The 20,509-nt window shown below is 34.6% G+C and overlaps 1 protein-coding gene across 2 annotated transcripts in view; it reads right to left on the bottom strand.

Moving 5' to 3' along the window:
* The window catches only part of LOC105466648 (F-box protein 8), a 54,190-nt gene that overhangs the window by 12,570 nt on the left and 21,111 nt on the right, over window positions 1-20,509 (bottom strand). For both annotated transcript variants that reach the window (XM_011715719.3, XM_011715720.2), the window contains 2 exons: window positions 13,932-14,268; window positions 10,866-10,992 (listed from right to left, as the gene is read on the bottom strand). In XM_011715719.3, coding sequence (XP_011714021.1) covers window positions 10,866-10,992; window positions 13,932-14,260 — 456 coding nt within the window. In that variant the 5' untranslated portion in view covers window positions 14,261-14,268. The remainder of the gene's footprint in view (window positions 1-10,865; window positions 10,993-13,931; window positions 14,269-20,509) is intronic.

The raw sequence follows: 20,509 nt of genomic DNA, 5'->3' as shown, positions 1-20,509 counted from the left end.
TAAAAGATGTCAACAGAAAATCTCACATAAAAGAATGATGGTTTAAGGAAAATCTAAATAAAAATAAATATTCCCTCCAATGGAGTCCAGAGAAAACACAAAGGACATATAGGACAGGTCTTTCTGCTTATTTTTCAAGAAAGAAAAAGCAATGGCAAACAAAATAACATGAACCTAATTTTCTGAAGTTTTAAATAATTAAAAGCCCCTTTTAATTAGTTCTAATAGCTTCAAACAGAAAAAGAACCACATCTGTGAATTCTAGTATTGCCGAAAAGAACCACATTAGTGACTGGGATGGATCAATATGATAGATAAGAAAGTACTTCTTAAATAGTAAATTACTACTATCAATTAAATGTAACAATCATTACTGTAATTATTATCAAAAAAGCTGCTGCTGAGTCAAGCTTCTTGGAAAAGCCCCCTTTATCTCTAACCTGTTTCTATATTAGAAAAATAAAGCATTCTAATCAAAATATGGAGATAAATCTCTATTAGGTTATGATTAATAATGGAAAGTAATGAGAAAGTGACACATTTAACAATGATGCTAGTTTAGAATTCTTGTTTTATAAGAATCACATACAAATACTGGATTTGCAATGTGCATATATACAACTGTTTAAATGACTAACCCACAAATACTAGTTTTATCATATTACCTAGATCTTAGTATGTACATTTATAGATATATTTTAACAGCTCTGAAACAGTTTTAAAGTAAACAACATTTTTTAAAAAAAAGTCTTACTAGCAGACAAGCAGAGAAGGAAGTTGGGATATACATGGTACTTTTACTGCCAGCACAAGTATATACTTAATCATGTAATGTAAGTATCTATTCATCCTGCCAACATTATAGCCAAGACACATATTTCAATTTTAATGTAACTCTGGACCCCTAATTATTGCTTAAATGTCAAAAAGATTAAACTCAGCAGCACTACCCAAACAAAATGTTACTGTATATGCAAACGATTGCATATACATGTCAGAAAATACAATTAAAGACAAAGGGTATCATTTAAAGCTAGGAGATACTGATGTGACCAAAACATACTTCATGAAGGACCATTAGTCAGGTGTCACATAGTTATCTACTAGAATCCAAAAGTTCCAGAAAAGGAAGAACCTCAAGGCCTAGAACAGTGCCTGGTTCTTGGTATTTTAAGTTGTTGTAGTTGTACCTTTAGTATAAACATATAGTTACAGTTTGGTGAACACTTAGAGGCATGTTTATCATGTCTTATTTCATTTAATCTTCACAAGAACACTGTTATAAGTATTATTACTGTCCCCATTTTACAGATGCGGAAACTGAAGCACAGAGGTTAAATAACCTGCTCAGAGTCAACATTATATCAATTGTAAGTGGTAGAGATACTTAATAAATATTTGTCGAATGAATGTTTGAATCTACATGTACAAAGCTTCCAGCTGTCTTTCAAGAGATGCTGTAAACTTCTGAGGATTACATAATTCAATCTGGGGGAAAATACAAAAACAACTCCCTTCCAAAAAAATGTGTAAGTTGGATCAAACATTAAGGGCAGACAAAACCCCAGCACACTTTGAAATACCTCAAGTTATAAATTCTCAAAGGTCAGAGTCACCAATCCAAATAATCAAAAGTAGCATATCACTTTGGTGCTATATTTAACTGCTAATGACCTAAAGAGATTTACAGAAATCTTAGGAATTTTGTTATAAAGAAGGCATCTCTCTAAAAACTTTATGATATAAAAGAAGAAAATGTTACATAGTTTTATGGATAAATGTACACTACAGTTACGTGGTTTAAAAAATCACTTAAGGTAGTGTTTCCTTCATACTCCCATATTTGAAAAGTTGTAAGTAAGTTGACTGATGTCTTACAATTGATGACACCCAATAATTGAGGAAATATATTCCTTTGGATTTCTGTTACAATACTCATATTTTGAAGTGATATCTACTGTGACACTGGTAACAACAATTGCTAAATTCATGAAAGACATGTAGAAGAGGCAAACACCTTGGACATTAAAGCTGAGAACTTAAATCTAGAAAGTAATACCAAGTTGCACTGAAACTGTGATCACAATGGATAAGGAAAAATATTTGGGAGGTATCAAGGGAGTCAGGTAGTGTATGGTAAGAAAATAAAAAGCAAGCAGATTTTTCATTAAAATGTACTTAAAATACTCAATGTACCACTGCAACGTCTCTAGTTACAATTATTTAAATTGCTAACAAAAGTAAAATTCAAATAAAAAATTGTTCATTATAGCAATTCATATTTTAATATTAAAAATTTAAAAATGTGTCCTAGGATGAAGACATTTTCCACTAATTTCAGCTTTTACCCTAGACAATTCACACTCAATGATACAGCAAATTAGTAGCTCCCATAGAACACTGAATAAAACAAGAGTAAAATACATCAGGTGATTTGATTGATGAATAAACTATGGAATATTCTAGGGCCTGAATCTGTTTTTCAACTAGACAATGATTAGAAGAGGGCCTGGGAAATTCGTCTTTCTTCAAGTTTCTAAAAGGTTTATTCTGAATCCACAAACCTCCTCTGGGAACTGATTCTACACTGCGTGTTGGAGTGACTCTGGGAGAAAAGGGAAAAGGAGGGTGGCTGGGATAGAGTATGGTTAGGGTAAGGTGTAAACTAAAGTTGTCCTAAAAGGCAAAGGGTAAAGCTGCCTTCTTAACCGCAAAATCATCACGGATCAGATTCAAAAGAGATAGACACATATATACACACATGCATATCCATACATACGTCACATTACTCTCATAAAAAGAAAATGACCTCCAGTTTACCACCATTTGACTAATTGTAGCTGGTCGCTTGAAGGTATTAACTTGTCTAGGCAGAGGAAGAGGGTATTTAGTGTCTGAGAGGCATAATTTTTCACTTTGACTCTAATGTTGATCAAGGGGAAGGGGCCTGACATAAATCCCAGCATTTTAGCTCCTATGGGTAAACAATTCTTATAGAGGAGGAAGCTAGTTAAGCCATATTTGGTGAGGGACTCCTCTCACTGTCACCTAGTTTCTTCTGCCCTGATTAAATTTCCCCCAGCAAATTTGGAGATAAATTGATCTACTACTGAGAATTAGCAATGTTTGTTTACGAAACAGGGTCTTGCTTTGTCACCCAGGCTAGAGTGCAGTGGCATGATCATGGCTCAGTGAAGCCTCAACTTCCTTGACTCAAGTGATCCTCCCACCTCAGCCTCCTAAGTAGCTGCGACTCCAGACACATGCTATCATACCCGGTTAATTTCTGTATTTTTTGTAGAGACAGGGTTTTACCATGTTGCCCGGGCTGGTCTCAAACTCCTGAGCTCAAGTGATCCACCTGCCTTGGTCTCCCAAATTGCTAGGATTACAGGTATGAGCCACTGTACCCAGTTAGCAATGTTTATTTTTAAAAATTTGCATTGAGGATTACATCTCAAACTCCTAAGAGTTTGGATAATAATAACAGCAATAATACATCAAGATGATTTTGGTTATAAACAACAAGAGACCCAGTTCAAAATAAAGGGATACATTTACTTCAAAAATAAAATTACCTTGCATAACAAGAAGTTCCAAACTAATACGGCTCCAGGTTGTTAGGCTCACAGATAGCATCACAGACCCAATTTTTCTTTCCAGTCTGCTATTCTTGGTAGGGTTACTAATATCCCTCATGGCTACCAGATGCCTGCACATGGTCATATCATTATACTCTCACATACTAATGCCTAGAGGTGTACATGACACATGTATTCGTGCGTGTGAGCGCATGCATGCACACGCACGTGCGCGCGCGCGCACACACACACACACACACACACACACACAGAGACAATACTACTTCTTTGTGTCTCTTTTTAAAACCTAAAAAATAGGCTAGGTATGATGACTCATTCCTGTAGTTCCAGCACTTTGGGAGGCCGATGCAGGTGGGTCACTTGAGGCAAACCTGTCTCTACTAAAGAAAATATTCGCCAGGTATGTCAGCATGCACCTGTAATCCCAGCTACTCCGGAGCTGAGGCAAAGAATCACCTGAGCCCGGGAAGTGGAGACTGCAGTGAGCCAAGATTACACCACTGCACTCTAGCCTGGGCAACAAAGTGAGACCCTGTCTCAAGAAAACTAAAAAATCTAAAAAATCTTTCTCTACATACACCTTTTCCAACCTCATGAGTCAAAGGTAGATTACATGGATGCCATAAAAGCATCCTGCAAAGGGAATGGAGCTTGGTATAAAGAATCCATATTCAACTCTGGACCCTAGGAATGAGCCAGCCACACAACTGGTTGAGGTGCTTTCCCTAGTGAGGAGTCTAAATGGTGAGTTATAAGCCTTGGCCATGTAGGCCCAGTGTGATTTTTTAAAAAATTACTTTTATCATAGGATATAGTACCACTAGAAGGAACCCCAAGACATCTCTTGAGTTCCACCTATATCCTTTTCTTTTGCCACATCGTGTAGTACTATTTCCCTCTGGTTATCAGGCTTAACCACTTCAATCACAGCATAGCTACCTCCCCTCCTATCCCCTCCTCCTCCCTTTTAAAATTTTGATAAGTTTGCTTAGTAGCAGGAAGACCTACATTGGCAAGAAGGTAGGGTCAGCTACCAATTCAAATTGTTGTGCCACAGGTGCCAATGTTCCTCCTTTGGATACTACGGCCTCTAACCCAGCAGAGACCAGAAATAAAAGGAAGGCTGAATTACACGTTTTAAGTGCGTCACTAGTTAAAATGGCATTACAGATGCTTGGATGTCTTAACAAAGGTCATTTCCCTGTTTTTCATTTCTTCTAGCATCCTAGCTGCAGTTGTAGAATCATAAGTCTAAGCCAATCATGTAATCTTTCTATTCTATTCTCTAGTGCTCCAGGGGTGCTCGCGTGATTTAATTATGTTCTATAAGAAATGAGTAGAAGTACACCAAAGGCTTCTGAAAAAGATTTTTCTCCCTAATAAGTATAAGGAATATGAGGAGAAAGCTTCTTTTTCTGCCTCTCTTTCTTTGCACTGGGACACTATTATGGGGGAAGTGATATTTTGAGTTGTGGTAGCCACCTTGCTATCAAGAGAGGGTGAAAGTCAACACACTCAGGTCCATCAGGAGATCATTATCTCACTAAAATAACTGGGATACCTGCATCCAGGACTCTTTTGAAGTAAACAAACGTAAAGGGTTTAAGTCACAGTTTAGGTTCTCAGTTCCTTGCAGCCAAAAGCATCTTAGCTGATACATACAGGGAGAAGTAGGTACTGCAAGAAGCCAATCATAAAATGTGGAACATGCTGAGTCGAGCAGCACAACGAAGGGTGTTGCGAATTCAGTTCTTTCTAGCCAGATCTTAGTTTATACTACAGCCAAGAATTAGAATTTTGAGTTTATTTTTCTCTTTCTTTATGCTATCTGGCATTGTTTGAAGTATGTATGTCTTATTGTCAACTTGGTTCACATTCTACTACCTATAAGTTTATTCCTGAGACATTCACTTTCAGTAGAAAGATAAAGCCAAATTTCTAGACATATAGAACTAAGGATAAAACCTCAACAGGTAGTACATTTTCCAAAGTAAAAAGTATCTTAGTGGCCTGCCAGCCTTCATTAGGAATACTTCTGTGCTGTAAGAAGTACTAAGATTTAAAAGAGTTAGTACAGAGAATGAGATACCAAAGAAATAATGATGAATGGTCTATTAGTTACAAATTATTTGACAGATACATTTATCAATGTGTACAGGCAGTTATTTGAATTCAATATTGCTTTCAGGTTTATTGCCTTACCCTTATTGTCCAAAGTAAAACTTTCCTTTCCAAACCAGATGGTAATCAAAATAAAAAAATGGAAAAAAATCTCTCAGTCTGTCAAGACTCAATTCAACTCTCAGGGTTTGTTTGTTTGTTTTGTAGTACGTACTATCAGACCAAAGGAAAGAAAACAATTAGAGACCCACAGACTTTGATAAGAGAGAAGATTACATCTGATAACTGCAAGTGAACAACAGGATATTTCAATCATTCTAAAACATTTATTTACACACAGTAAGATTACAGATAATCTGTACTAGGTTATCTCAAAGTGTATTCCCTGGAATGTTTTTACCTTCCTCTCCCCAAAAAAGAAAGAACCCCACGTCAAACAAAATTAGATACATATCGCATATAACATCTCCCTTGTTAGATAGTCACAATGTGCATCAAGGTATTAAAGGCTTTGAAAAGTTAGGCCGTAAATAAGCCAACTAATCATAATCTATCATGTTCAAATTAGACTTAAGAATTCATTTTTAACTGTGTATTCCCAAGGAATGCATTTGGGAAATGTTTATCAGTACATTCTAATAATGCCCATGACGGTTTTCATTCCCTAGGAATAAAAGTTAAAAGTTATTTTTCACCACCGTTGCTATGCTATGAAGTAATGGTAATGACGATTTAGTTGTTGAATATTGGAGCAAAAAGTCATTAACATATATCTGAGATACTATTCATAAGAACTGAACATAAATTCCTGAAATGCTTTCCATAATGGAGAACTACAAATTTCCTGTTTATACTTTAGCTGGTCCAGCAACAAAAAGAACACGTTATCTTGAAAGTAAGTTGCATATTCATTTCTACCTACAACGTGTGGATACGTCAAATTTAAAGTATGTTTTATAATAGATTACATCCAAGATCAATTTAGTAAAATGCATAAAATTATATGCATGTGGATATTTCTGTATAAATACCAGAAAAATGTGCTTATATAGTCATTAAAAAAAAAAATTTTGTTATCTGACCCCAATGAGGACATTTAAAACAAAAAACTGTTTAGAAACACAATTACACAAACAAAAATAAACCTATATTAAAGTTAAACCATGTTCACTACCAATTTTTCAAATCCTAAATTTAAAAATAACTATGTCAAGAAAGTGTTTTAATATACATCGGAGCACAAGTAATATAGTTTACTGGTTGTTAAATAAAATTACTTCATTATACTACTGCTAGTGGAATAAAATTGACACACACAACTTGTACATGCAGGGAAAATACAACTTAATGTAAATAGATGGTTTTCAGCACATTCCTTTACTAGAATGTGGCCACCTGCCACAAAGTACACAAGCTCATGCACAAGATCAAGACGTTACATACAGCTGAGATCACAATGTCATGCATAGTACAACAGCGTGCCAGATTATCGTACCACAAACTGTGCGGATGTTCTCCCCCACCCCATGAGCCACTGCCAGCAGCTGCTGTGGAGCTTGGTTACCCATATCCGTGACATGAACGGTGTCCTTTGGAGAATCTTGTTCCCTGTGGCTGTAAGTATTCTTATTTTTATAATATTTTAATGATGCTTGCTATCAAAATGTTAAGTACAATACTGGAAATTATGAAAAAGTAGATTTTTTACAATACTAAGCAATTATATACATCTTATCTCAGGTACCTGCAATAAGCATCACATAAATAAACATATCATCAAAACTAATTTAGTGCTCAGAGTTAAATGAACCCAAAATAACATATCTGATGACAGTGCTCCAGTGAGTGGGGAAAAAGAAAACAAAATACAATCTCCAAAAAGTACTGCCTAATTTTGAGCACTCAAAAAACTTGGCAAGAGTCATTCTAAAGTCTGGCTAAAGTATGACTCATACAGATATGTGCTATATAAGAACATTTATTAGGATAGATCTTTCACTTACATGATTTCAATTTTGAATACTTGACTTGGTAAACAATTAGCCAAGTTAACATTATTTATGTTAGTCAATGAAAGAAAGTATAGAATATAGTCACTGAACTACTTCCCCTCCTTTCTCTGAACTTATTAAGTGTATTGCAATGTCCTTGTTTTTCTATATATTTCCTAAGTGCATTCTGGTAAAGACAGCATTTTCTTTTGCTATTAGGTAACACTTGCTAAATTACATGTTCATAAAATCAGAATCATAGAATCAGAATTTTGGAACCTTGAGACACATTGAGTGGCTCAGCTCTATTCCTCTTGGGAGTACTACATGGCCCTTTTAGAATGATAAATTCAGTGCTTCTGGAATATTCCAGAGTACCTTTAAATCAGGCCAGGGAGTGAAAAAAAAAGAAAATACAGCCAACTCTCAATAACAATGGAAGGTAGGATAGATAAGTAAAATCTGAAGATCTAAAAATTTTATTTTAATTAATAACTTGAATCTCCTCTCTTAACATTTGACTTATAATTTTAAAAAATTATGTCGGATATAAAAAGAACTTGAATTTGAGCTCTTTTCTCTGCCCCCTCTCCAAACACCCTAGAGGAGGTACTAATAAGAACTGTATAGTCTGATATTGGTAGCTGCAAAGATGAAAACCTATTTATATGTCTAGCTTTTCCAAATTAGATATTTAAACCTATACATATAATATTTTAGTATATGAGGACCCATGCGTATTTTCATCTTTGTGTAAAAATGATTGCTTTATAATTTGCTTAAAAATTGGCATTCCTTTAGCAAAGAATGACTACTTACCATAATCAATATCAGCAGTTACATCCAACTTTTCTGACTTTGTAACAATCTACAACTTAGTACTTACCAGGTTACATTTCCCTTAGAATGTAACATTTGAAAGTGACATGAATTGAAGATGACAGTTTTACTCAACATCAGAATAATTCATGAGAGGAGCCAGCATGCCTTGATTAAATGGACATAAGACTGGGGCTTAAAACAGCTGCCTCTCCTGATTCTTATGTACTGTACAGTACAACATTGTAGCATTCTGCCTCAGTTTTCCTCCAGCAATCATCATTCAATTACCTCAACAGACTGATGCAAAATACATATCTTTATTATGATTATTATTATGATCATTGAGACAGGGTCTCACTCTCACAGCTTATTGCACTCTTGACCTCTGGGACTACATATCTTTATTATGATTATGATTATTATCATTGAGACAGGGTATCACTCTCACAGCTTACTGCACCCTTGACCTCTGGGGCTCAAGTGATGCTCCTACCTCAGCCTCCCAAGTAGCTGGGACCACAGGCATGTACCACAATGCCTAGTTAATTTTTAAAAAATTTTTTGTGGAGACAGGATCTCCCTATGTTGTCCAGGCTGGTCTCAAACTCTTGGGCTCAAGTGATCTGCCTGCCTCAGACTCCTGGAGTGCTGGGATTACAGGCGTGAGCCACTATGCCTGGCCTGCAAAATATATATTTTATCATAAAGTGCATCATATGAACTGTTTTAATTAGCAACAAATAAAGTTTAAGTTAAGAATAACAAAGTGTCTATAACTGTGCCATTATTTGAATATATAAGTGCAGGAGAATCTCTTATAAGAGCAGGTATGCCACAGTGCAGGATAAAAAAAGGGACATTCTTATGTTGCCATATGTTTACATGGAAGATAACTGGGATTTGACTAAAAACAAGGTGAAAACAAGTATATTTTATAATAAAAGGCATTAGAAAAAAATGTGCAATAAAAGGACAATAATATTTAAGTTTATGATAAATAGTTTATCCATTTATTTGCCTTTCTGAAGAATGATCATTCGATTCTAAAAAGCAGTGTTGTATTGGTAAATGTGTAATTTGAACTTCTTATAAATCATTCTAATTTCATTAAGGTATCAGTTTGTTATTCATTGACAGTAATACCTCTTTAAATAGTGATGAAAGAAAAGAAACATCTGAATTTAAGTATTATACCTGGCTTTACAATATATATACTTTGTTATATTTCTGGAGATAAGACTTAACTGATAAGAAGTATATCAGTAATCCTTTGCAATGGCAATTTATTTTAAATTTATGTACCACAAAAATTTAACAAAAAATAAACCATATGTAAGTAAAAATCAATTGGTTAAAAAATATATTATTGGTATTACCATATGCATACATATAAAATTGGTATTTTTGTTTAAGACTCAAATATTTTACATAGGAGAAACATTTCCCTAATTATAACAAAAGTTAAGATAACTTTAGAAAATACTTGGCTGCATGATTTGAACTGTTGTTAATACCCCAACAACAAATAAAAAAAAGTTGGTTTCAAAAATTAGGTAAATTAAAATAATGCTGCAGATTAAATTTTTCCACAAAAAATAATGCATCCAAAAGTAGTAGCTCTGAGTGCTGTATAATTTTCACTTAGATTTCTAAGAATAAATCTGTAAGTATTTAAACATTTCTGAAAATCTGAACTTTTCCAGGACACAGTAAAATAAGAATAGGGAAAAAAAAATCAGTGAAAAAGTTGTTTTCACATTTTGATCATGCTTACATGTTATGTTAAGAAAGAATTAAATAATTAATACAAAATTCTTCAATTTTATAACAATCTACAAATAGTTCCTATGTCAACATGGAATTACATTGTTAAAGGCATTATTTGAAGACAATGTTTTGATTTGTCAGAAAATAGAACAAAGTCCTCAATGATTATCTTTGATAAAAGTAACCACTACTAAGGAAAAACAATAAACAGAAAAAAACTGCTACAGATAAAATCTGATGAACACACTCTGCGTTCTTATTATCAAATTTTTGTGCTCTCTACTTATAATGTACTAATATTGTAATCAGGTCAGTAGAGGACTGAATATACATCATGGATGCTGCTACACAAAGTAAGCAGGTAGAAAGATTAGAATGTGACATGGTAAGGCGAAGAAAAATGACTATGTCACATAGCAATAGTTTAAAATACTGGCTTTCTCAGTGATTAAAAAAGCATGTTCAATGACTTTTTATTTTCCCTGCAGTTCATCATATTGGAAAGCTACAGCAAGACAGTAATACAGCTCACTGGATACAAATATTCAAGTTCTTCACTAACCTCATCTGGGTTGGCATTAAAGGTGAGGCTGCCTTCATCCAGCTGCATATACAATTTTCTAAAAGAAAATCCTAAAGGTGGGTTCTTATTGTATATGGAACAGTGACCCCAAGTGGATTTGCACAACCTGTAAAATCAGAGAAAATAAGACAAGAAAACATTACTACATTTAATTTCCTAAGTTAAATATGCATATACATGAAAAAATAGTAACATGAAATAAGACTGAATTTTATAGTTATAAAGTTTAAAATTTTTAAGTTTGTACTTGTTTTCTATTTGTTTACTAGAGTATGACAGATGCTTTAAATTTAGCAATTTTGACAGCATCTAATAAATATGAGTTATAAAGATCAATAATATTCATGAGTACTATCTGAAGTTAAACATAAACTATCATAATAGTAGTAATAATAGCTAACATTTACTGAGTACTTACTAGATGTCAGACCCTATTTTAAGTATTCTTATTGGATTAGCTTGCCTAATCTTCACAACAATCCTATGACGTTGGTGATACAGATAAGAAACACAGAGACAAAACAGTTACCCAAGATCATATGGCTAACATGTATAGATGCAGGATTTCAAACAATGAGTAATCCACAGCATGCAATTATTAACCAAGAATCTAAATAGGGTTTATTAACTAATTCTATGTGCTCTATTGTGAAATAAAACTAAATGGGAGGAAAAGATTGCTGGGCAGGGAAACAACTTTTGTTTTTCAAATAATAAATGTTACAACAGACAAATTAAACATAGAAATTGTTTGTAATGCCACAACTTGAATACATTCATCAAGCTGTGATGTTAAACATAGCTGTTTTTAAGATACTGCTTCAAAAATACTGGTTCTTTACTATCAGAGCGATACATGATTGTTTAGAAATTCTATAAAACCTAAAATACTAACAGTTCATATCTCAAAACACACTGCAGATTGGGATAGTTGTTTCTAACTCTTTACAGAGGCAATAGCTACTGGTTATTTGAAAGCTAAAGTTTTATCTTATAATGCCTGGAAATTCTGGATATCTACCAAAGAGCCTTAAATATAAATGCATTATTCTAGAGACACAGAGAATACTTAAATTATATTCTGATACAATTGTAATGAGTCTTTGTCTCAAAATTATCTCATCTGTTGTGTATTCAAAAGCACCTGCTACTTGTTGAGACAAATGAAACTGTTTACTTTCTTATATTCATTATTAGTTTCTGCCTCAAATTTCCTTCTTTTAATAAACACACAAAGTGCAGGGCAACAAGAAAAAGTTACTGTCTGAGCACATAACATCAACAATTGTGAGGACAAGGGGGTAAAATATCCAATTTAGCATGAGACTATCCTCTTAGTAGTTGATTTATACTGCTGTATTATTTTTACCCACCAAATGAAATCACTGACTGAAAACTGTAAGTATAAAAAATTGTTTAGAATATTATCAATATTTTTTCAGTTTTATTAATCTAGTCCCAATAAAACTAAAAACTAGAGTTTTATTACTAAGCTATGTGAAAACCGGAGAACTTCCCAACATCAATGAGTATTCAATACATCCAAAGTTGAAATTAAAACTAAGCCAGTCTTTAATTTCAAATAGAAGCAATTTATTATTAAGGAGAAAATCCAAGTATTATTAAAATAGGCATAATTATGGCAAACATTTCTTTCACAAATGAAAAATTCAGATTTAAACCTCAAATGAAGAATATATTCTGATTGACTTTGGGAAGACTAGAAATTAAACTTTTTAAAGAAGTTCAAATAAAGAAACAGAAATTAAGTTAGTGAGGAATACTAAAATGTAGAAAAGAGATTATAAAGAATGATCCAGTTTAAAAGTACTTTCATTTCCTCTTCTATTCACATGATTAAAAAAATTAATAACTTATTTATTTGAAAGACTCCTCTTTAATAGAATTTCCTCACATAGTACTTTCACTATGTCAAACAAATGAATAAAAGAATAACAAGATATGATATTGACGATTTTTATCTATTTAGAGGTTGAGAAAGGACCTATATAACTTGTACTATAACTGTGTGACATTAGAAAACCTAACAGGAATGTCATTACTGAAAATATATTTAGACTAAAGTTTGCAATTTATTAAGTCTCAATTAGATTTCTAGTTTGAAATTACATGAAGTCTTAAAAAGATGTTTGTTTCTAGCTACATTCTATATTTTTATAAAGATCCACTTCAAGATAGTAAGACAAACTTTGATAAGGGATGCTAAAAGGTCTGAGATCCAATTATTCCATGTTTGGTAATATTCTTAGGCCAAAAAGTCATGTACCTATACTTTTTGTTAAAGTATATGATGCTATTGAAGGAGTAACTTAGGTTCAATAAAACAGATTCTATTCCAGCAAATGTTCTTAGATTTGTGGTTTTAATTCAAACTAGTACAACGTGAAAATTTATATAATCTACTTTAAGTTCAGCAAGTAAATAAAAACAACGGTTTGTCCCCTTGCTTTCTAATATTTGCCTACTTCATTAAAATGCTGGTTAGGAAAAAAAAGTAGATACAATTTTCACCAGTTAAATTTTATTCTAACAAGCACCTTTGAAGAAATATAGAATTGAGTAAAAATGTAAGGCTCTATATGAAGAAAATTAAAAACAGTAACATTTGAGGACTATTCATTGATTTTGAAGTCTGCCTATTCTTCAGATGGGATACCTATGGGAAGCACAAACTACACAGCATGTGAACACTCCAACTTTTAAATTAGAAATTCTCACTCCACAACTTTGCGGTATTTTTAGAATAAAGTGAGAGTTTCTGATTTATAATGAACTGACAGAGCCTGATTGGTAACCTCTCTTCTAATTGTAAAGTTGTTATTCTATTTTCTATTGTCCTCCTTTTCACAAGATCAAATTTGACTGTGATGCTAACTGTATATTTTTCCAGGTTTTAATAAAGAGTATCTCAAAGTACAAGACCAAGTTTAAAGAAAATATTTTGTAATATATATTATTAAAAGAACATTTAAACATGGTTATGTTTAGAGATACTTGAATTCAACATTGGTGGGTTTAACTTACCCTTGCCAGAGAAGTTCATCATTTGCGAGGTCCTGCCAAACACACGAAGCCAAGCAAAGGTCAGTTGCATTCAGGTAGGACAAGATGGTGAAGCTTAGCTCAGGAGGCAGCATTTCCAAATTAATGAATCCTTCCTGTTCTTTTGATTTCCTTGCCTTCAAAAGATGATATATGTCAATGCCTCCTTGGACTTGTTTACGATGATTGCTGTTAGAAACGTTGTTCGCAGCCATTCTCCTGCTCTGCTCTCTAGTGAGGTAGCCTTGCTCACTGTAGCCTTCTTGTTGTAGCTGCTGGTTTCTGACAACTCTCCACAACCCCTGACCCATCTGCAAGCCTGGGAAAAAGCCAGAATGTAATAAGGGTGACATTTAAAAAGTAACCCATTTTCCCCAGTGGTATAACAAATCTGACATGAAGCATTCATTTACCAGAATTAAAACTTCTCATTAAAACCTATTAAAACCAGAAGTATATTATTAAGAATAGCTGAAACATTGTAAGTGTAAATTTTGATAGACAAAGTTTCGGAATTACTTGGTTTGATCATCACCTTTATCCCGGTTTGCTAACTACTTTTAAAGTCCATAGGTGACATAATCATTTTTCACGTAAGATTTAAAAGTTACTGATGTCCTTAATACTCTTACAAATTATAATTATGTGGACTTATGGGCCAGTATCAAATACAGCTCTGATCAGAGCAAAGACTCTAGTTAAAAGGCCTCCAGACCCTGCTTTTCATCACAATTCAGTCTAAGCTAAGCTAGCTCCTTTTAACCAAACTCCCAGATGTGTTAACAGCTGGGAAACAGGCTTTTAGTTTAATTCTTGCCAGTCTACACTTATGTTGTAGACTGTAATAAAATGTAACATAGGCCCTGAAGTCTAATTCAGAAACCTTATAAATTAGACACCTAGAACTCCAAGATAAATGCTCAGTAACAGTGTACTATTTAGTTTTGTTGTTGCCGTAAATTAAAAACTGTAATTTAGATAAATTTTCTAATTCTTCTCCACAAATCCCTATGGATTCTTCAGAAGTACCTGGGAAAAGTCACCAGAAGGCGTGCTCCAGTCTCCCCACTACCATCTGACCTCCCACCAAGGCATTCTACATTTGTCTGTCACGTATATTGACTTCCTCATGTACAAATGTATTACAAAATTCCTAGATCTAGATTTGGCATTGCCTTTTAATAGCTTTTCTAGGGCAAATAAAGTCATTCAGAACAACTAAATCAGAGTTCTTAATGCATATGAATAATTACTTTCATGATCTCTTTTTCAAACAAAATACTTTTATCAACTCAAGTTGACAGTTAATACCTGTGTGTTTCAAAAACTTGGAATACTGACTTTCCCATAAAATCATTAAAATAGTCAAATAATTTTTATAGCATGACCTGAACTTAAAATATAACGTTGTTTTAATTAATTGTTTACAATAAGGACTAACAAAAACAAAAGCAAAAATCCCAAATGACAAAAAAACAAACCAACAGTGACTAGGTATCTTTTAATCACAAATAATTTGAAAATTGAGCAGAACTTCAAAGAATGTCAAAGATACTATTATTGTAGTATTTAAAAAGGTATGATCCACGCATTTATTTACTAAACCTTTGGCTACTGTTTCGATAATGGCCACTAAATTCAGTCATTTGCTGATTAAAGCAGAAAAAAATAGTCCAAGATAATTTTTAACTCTTCCCCCACCTTATATTGTCCTCCTTGGAATCCCAGCAGCTTAAGCTATAAAGGTATGGCGGGGAGGTATAAAGAGAAGAAACTAATACTTTTAAAATGTAGGCATATTTGTTTTTGAAAAGAAGGCACAAAAGATAACCCTTCTCTCCCTACCACACACACAACACCATGGTATTTCTTCCTAAATAAGTGGTGAAGCTATACAAATAAAATGTTTTAGAAAATACAGAATATCAAGAAAATAAAAAGCCACAGACCGGTAGAAAATCTTTGCAAAACACATATATGATAAAAAGACTGTGTATCCAAAAAAGGTAAAGAACTCTTTTTTTTTTTTTTAAGTTCATTTTAAAAAAAATTATACTTCAACTTCTAGGGTAAATGTGCACAACGTGCAGGTTACATATGTATACATGTGCCATGTTGGTGTGCTGCACCCATTAACTCGTCATTTACATTAGGTATATCTCCTACTGCTATCCCTCCTCCCCCTCCCCCACAATAGGACCCAGTGAGTGATGATCCCCTCCCTGTGTCCAAGTGATCTCATTGTTCAATTCCCACCTACGAGGGAGAACATGCGGTATTTGGTTTTCAGTTCTTGCGACAGTTTGCTGAGAATGATGGTTTGCAGCTGCATCCATGTCTCTACAAAGGACACAAACTCATCCTTTTTTATGGCTGCATAGTATTCCATGGTGTATATGTGCCACGTTTTCTTAATCCAGTCTGTCACTGATGCACATTTGGGTTGATTCCAAGTCTTTGCTATTGTGAATAGTGCTGCAATAAACATACGTGTGCATGTGTCTTTATAGCAGCATAATTTATAATCCTTTGTGTATATCCCCAGTAATGGGATGGCTGGGTCAAATGGTATTTCTAGTTCTAGATCTTTGAGGAATCGCCATACTGTTTCCCACAATGATTGAACCAGTTTACAGTCCCACCAACAGTGTAAAAGTGTTCCTATTTCTCCACAGCCTCCCCAGCACCTGTTGCTTCCTGATTTTTTAATGATTATCATTCTAACTGGTGTGAGATGGTATCTCATTGTGGTTTTGATTTGCATTTCTCTGATGGTGAGTGATGATGAGCAGTTTTTCATGTGTTTGTTGGCTGTATGAATGTCTTCTTTTGAGAAGTGTCTGTTCATATCCTTTGCCCACTTTTTGATGGGGTTGTTTTTTTCTCGTAAAATTGAGTTCTTTATAGGTTCTGGATATTAGCCCTTTGTCAGACGAGTAGATTGCAAAAATTTTCTCCCATTCTGTAGGTTGCCTGTTCACTCTGATGGTAGTTTCTTTTGCTATGCAGAAGCTCTTTAGTTTAATTGGATCCTGTTTGTCAATTTTGGCTTTTGTTGCTGTTGCTTTTGGTGTTTTAGACATGAAGTCTTTTCCCATGCCTATGTCCTGAATGGTATTACCTAGGTTTTCTTCTAGGGTTTTTATGGTTTTAGGTCTAACGTTTGAGTCTCTAATCCATCTTGAATTAATTTTCATATAAGGAGTAAGGAAAGGATCCAGTTTCAGCTTTCTACTTATGACTAGCCAATTTTCCCAGCACCATTTATTAAACAGGGAACCTTTTCCCTTTCTTGTTTTTGTCAGGTTTGTCAAAGATCAGATGGCTGTAGATGTGTGGTATTATTTCTGAGGGCTCTGTTCTGTTCCATTGGTCTATATCTCTGTTTTGGTACCAGTACCATGCTGTTTTGGTTACTGTAGCCTTGTAGTATAGTTTGAAGTCAGGTAGCGTGATGCCTCCAGCTTTGTTCTTTTGGCTTAGGATTGTCTTGGCAATGCGGGCTCTTTTTTGGTTCCATATGAACTTTAAAGCAGTTTTTTCCAATTCTGTGAAGAAACTCATTGGTAGCTTAATGGGGATGGCACTGAATCTATAAATTACCTTGGGCAGTATGGCCATTTTCACGATATTGATTCTTCCTATCCACGAGCATGGAATGTTCTTCCATTTGTTTGTATCCTCTTTTATTTCACTGAGCAGTGGTTTGTAGTTCTCCTTGAAGAGGTCTTTTACATCCCTTGTAAGTTGGATTCCTAGGTATTTTATTCTCTTTGAAGCTATTGTGAATGGGAGTTCATTCATGATTTGGCTCTCTGTTTGTCTGTTACTGGTGTATAAAAATGCTTGTGATTTTTGCACATTGATTTTGTATCCTGAGACTTTGCAGAAGTTGCTTATCAGCTTAAGGAGATTTTGGGTTGAGACAATGCGGTTTTCTAAATATACAATCATGTCATCTGCAAACAGGGACAATTTGACTTCTTCTTTTCCTAACTGAATACTCTTGATTTCTTTCTCCTGCCTGATTGCCCTAGCCAAAACTTCCAACACTATGTTGAATAGGAGTGGTGAGAGAGGGCATCCCTGTCTTGTGACAGTTTTCAAAGGGAATGCTTCCAGTTTTTGCCCATACAGTATGATATTGGCTGTGGGTTTGTCATAAATAGCTCTTATTATTTTGTGATATGTTCCATCAATACCTAGTTTATTGAGAGTTTTTAGCATGAGGGGCTGTTGAATTTTGTCAAAGGCCTTTTCTGCATCTATTGAGATAACCACGTGGTTTTTGTCTTTGGTTCTGTTTATATGCTGGATTATGTTTATTGATTTGTGTATGTTGAACCAGCCTTGCATCCCAGGGATGAAGCCCACTTGACCATGGTGGATAAGCTTTTTGATGTGCTGCTGGATTTGGTTTGCCAGTATTTTATTAAGGATTTTTGCATCGATGTTCATCAGGGATATTGGTCTAAAATTCTCTATTTTTGTTGTATCTCTGTCAGGCTTTGGTATCAGGATGATGTTGGCCTCGTAAAATGAGTTCGGGAGGATTCTCTCTTTTTCTATTGATTGGAATAGTTTCAGAAGGAATAGTACCAACTCCTCCTTGTACCTCTGGTAGAATACGGTTGTGAATCCGTCTGATCCTGGACTTTTTTTGGTTAGTAGGCTATTAATTATTGCCTCAATTTCAGAGCCTGCTATTGGTCTATTCAGGGATTCAACTTCTTCCTGGTTTAGTCTTGGGAGAGTGTAAGTGTTCAGGAAATTATCCATTTCTTCTACGTTTTCTAGTTTATTTGTGTAGAGGTGTTTATAGTATTCTCTGATGGTAGTTTGTATTTCTGTGGGGTCGGTGGTGATATCCCCTTTATCATTTTTTATTGCATCTATTTGATTCTTCTCTCTTTTCCTCTTTATTAGTCTTGCTAGTGGTCTGTCAATTTTGTTGATCTTTTCAAAAAACCAGCTCCTGGATTCATTTTTTGGAGGGTTTTTTTGTGTCTCTATCTCCTTCAGTTCTGCTCTGATCTTAGTTATTTCTAGCCTTCTGTTAGCTTTTGAATGTGTTTGCTCTTGCTTCTCTAGCTCTTTAAATTTTGATGTTAGGGTGTCAAGTTTAGATCTTTCCTATTTTCTCTTGTGGGCATTTAGTGCTATAAATTTCCCTCTACACACTGCTTTAAATGTGTCCCAGAGATTCTGGTATGTTGTATCTTTGTTCTCATTGGTTTCAAAGAACATCTTTATTTCTGCCTTCATTTCGTTATATACCCAGTAGTCATTCAGGAGCAGGTTGTTCAGTTTCCATGTAGTTGAGTGGTTTTGAGTGAGTTTCTTAATCCTGAGTTCTAGTTTGATTGCACTGTGGTCTGAGAGACAGTTTGTTATAATTTCTGTTTTTTTACGTTTGCTGAGGAGTGCTTTACTTCCAACTATGTGGTCAATTTTGAAATAAGTGCAATGTGGTGCTGAGAAGAATGTATATTCTGTTGATTTGGGGTGGAGAGTTCTGTAGATGTCTATTAGGTCCGCTTGGTGCAGAGTTGAGTTCAATTCCTGGATATCCTTTTTAACTTTCTGTCTCATTGATCTGTCTAAGGTAGACAGTGGGGTGTTAAAGTCTCCCATTATTGTTGTATGGGAGTCTAAGTCTTTTTGTAAGTCTCTAAAGACTTGCTTTATGAATCTGGGTGCTCCTGTATTGGATGCATATATATTTAGGATAATTAGCTCTTCCTGATGAATTGATCCCTTTACCATTATGTAATGGCCTTCTTTGTCTCTTTTGATCTTTGATGGTTTAAAGTCTGTTTTATCAGAGACTAGGATTGCAACCCCTGGTTTTTTTTGTTTTCCATTTGCTTGGTAGATCTTCCTGCATCCCTTTATTTTGAGCCTATGTGTGTCTCTGCATGTGAGATGGGTCTCCTGAATACAGCAAACTGATGGGTCTTGGTTCTTTATCCAATTTGCCAGTCTGCGTCTTTTAATTGAACCGTTTAGTCCATTTACATTTAAGGTTAATATTGTTATGTGTGAATTTGATCCTGTCATTATGATATTAGCTGGTTATTTTGCTTGCTAGTTGATGCAGTTTATTGCTAGCATTGATGGACTTTACATTTTGACATGTTTTTGCAATGGCTGGTACCTGATGTTCCTTTCCATGTTTAGTGCTTCCTTCAGGATCCCCTGTAGGGCAGGCCTGGTGGTGACAAAATCTCTAACATTTACTTGTCTGTAAAGGATTTTATTTCTCCTTCACTTATGAAATTTAGTTTGGCTGGATATGAAATTCTGGGTTGAAAATTCTTTTCTTTAAGAATGTTGAATATTGGCCCCTTCTCTCTTCTGACTTGGAGAGTTTCTGCCAAGAGATCTGCTGTTAGTCTGATGGGCTTCCCTTTGTGGGTAACCTGACCTTTCTCTCTGGCTGCCCTTAACATTTTTTCCTTCAACTTTGGTGAATCTGACAATTATGTGTCTTCGAGTTGCGCTTCTCGAGGAGTATCTTTGTGGCTTTCTCTGTATTTCCTGAATTTGAATGTTGGCCT

The sequence above is a fragment of the Macaca nemestrina genome, chromosome 3 (genome assembly GCF_043159975.1).
Source record: "Macaca nemestrina isolate mMacNem1 chromosome 3, mMacNem.hap1, whole genome shotgun sequence".
Classification (NCBI taxonomy): Eukaryota; Metazoa; Chordata; class Mammalia; order Primates; family Cercopithecidae; genus Macaca; species Macaca nemestrina.
The sequence above is the reverse complement of the archived record's forward strand: the minus strand, read 5'-3'. Positions and strand labels throughout refer to the sequence as shown.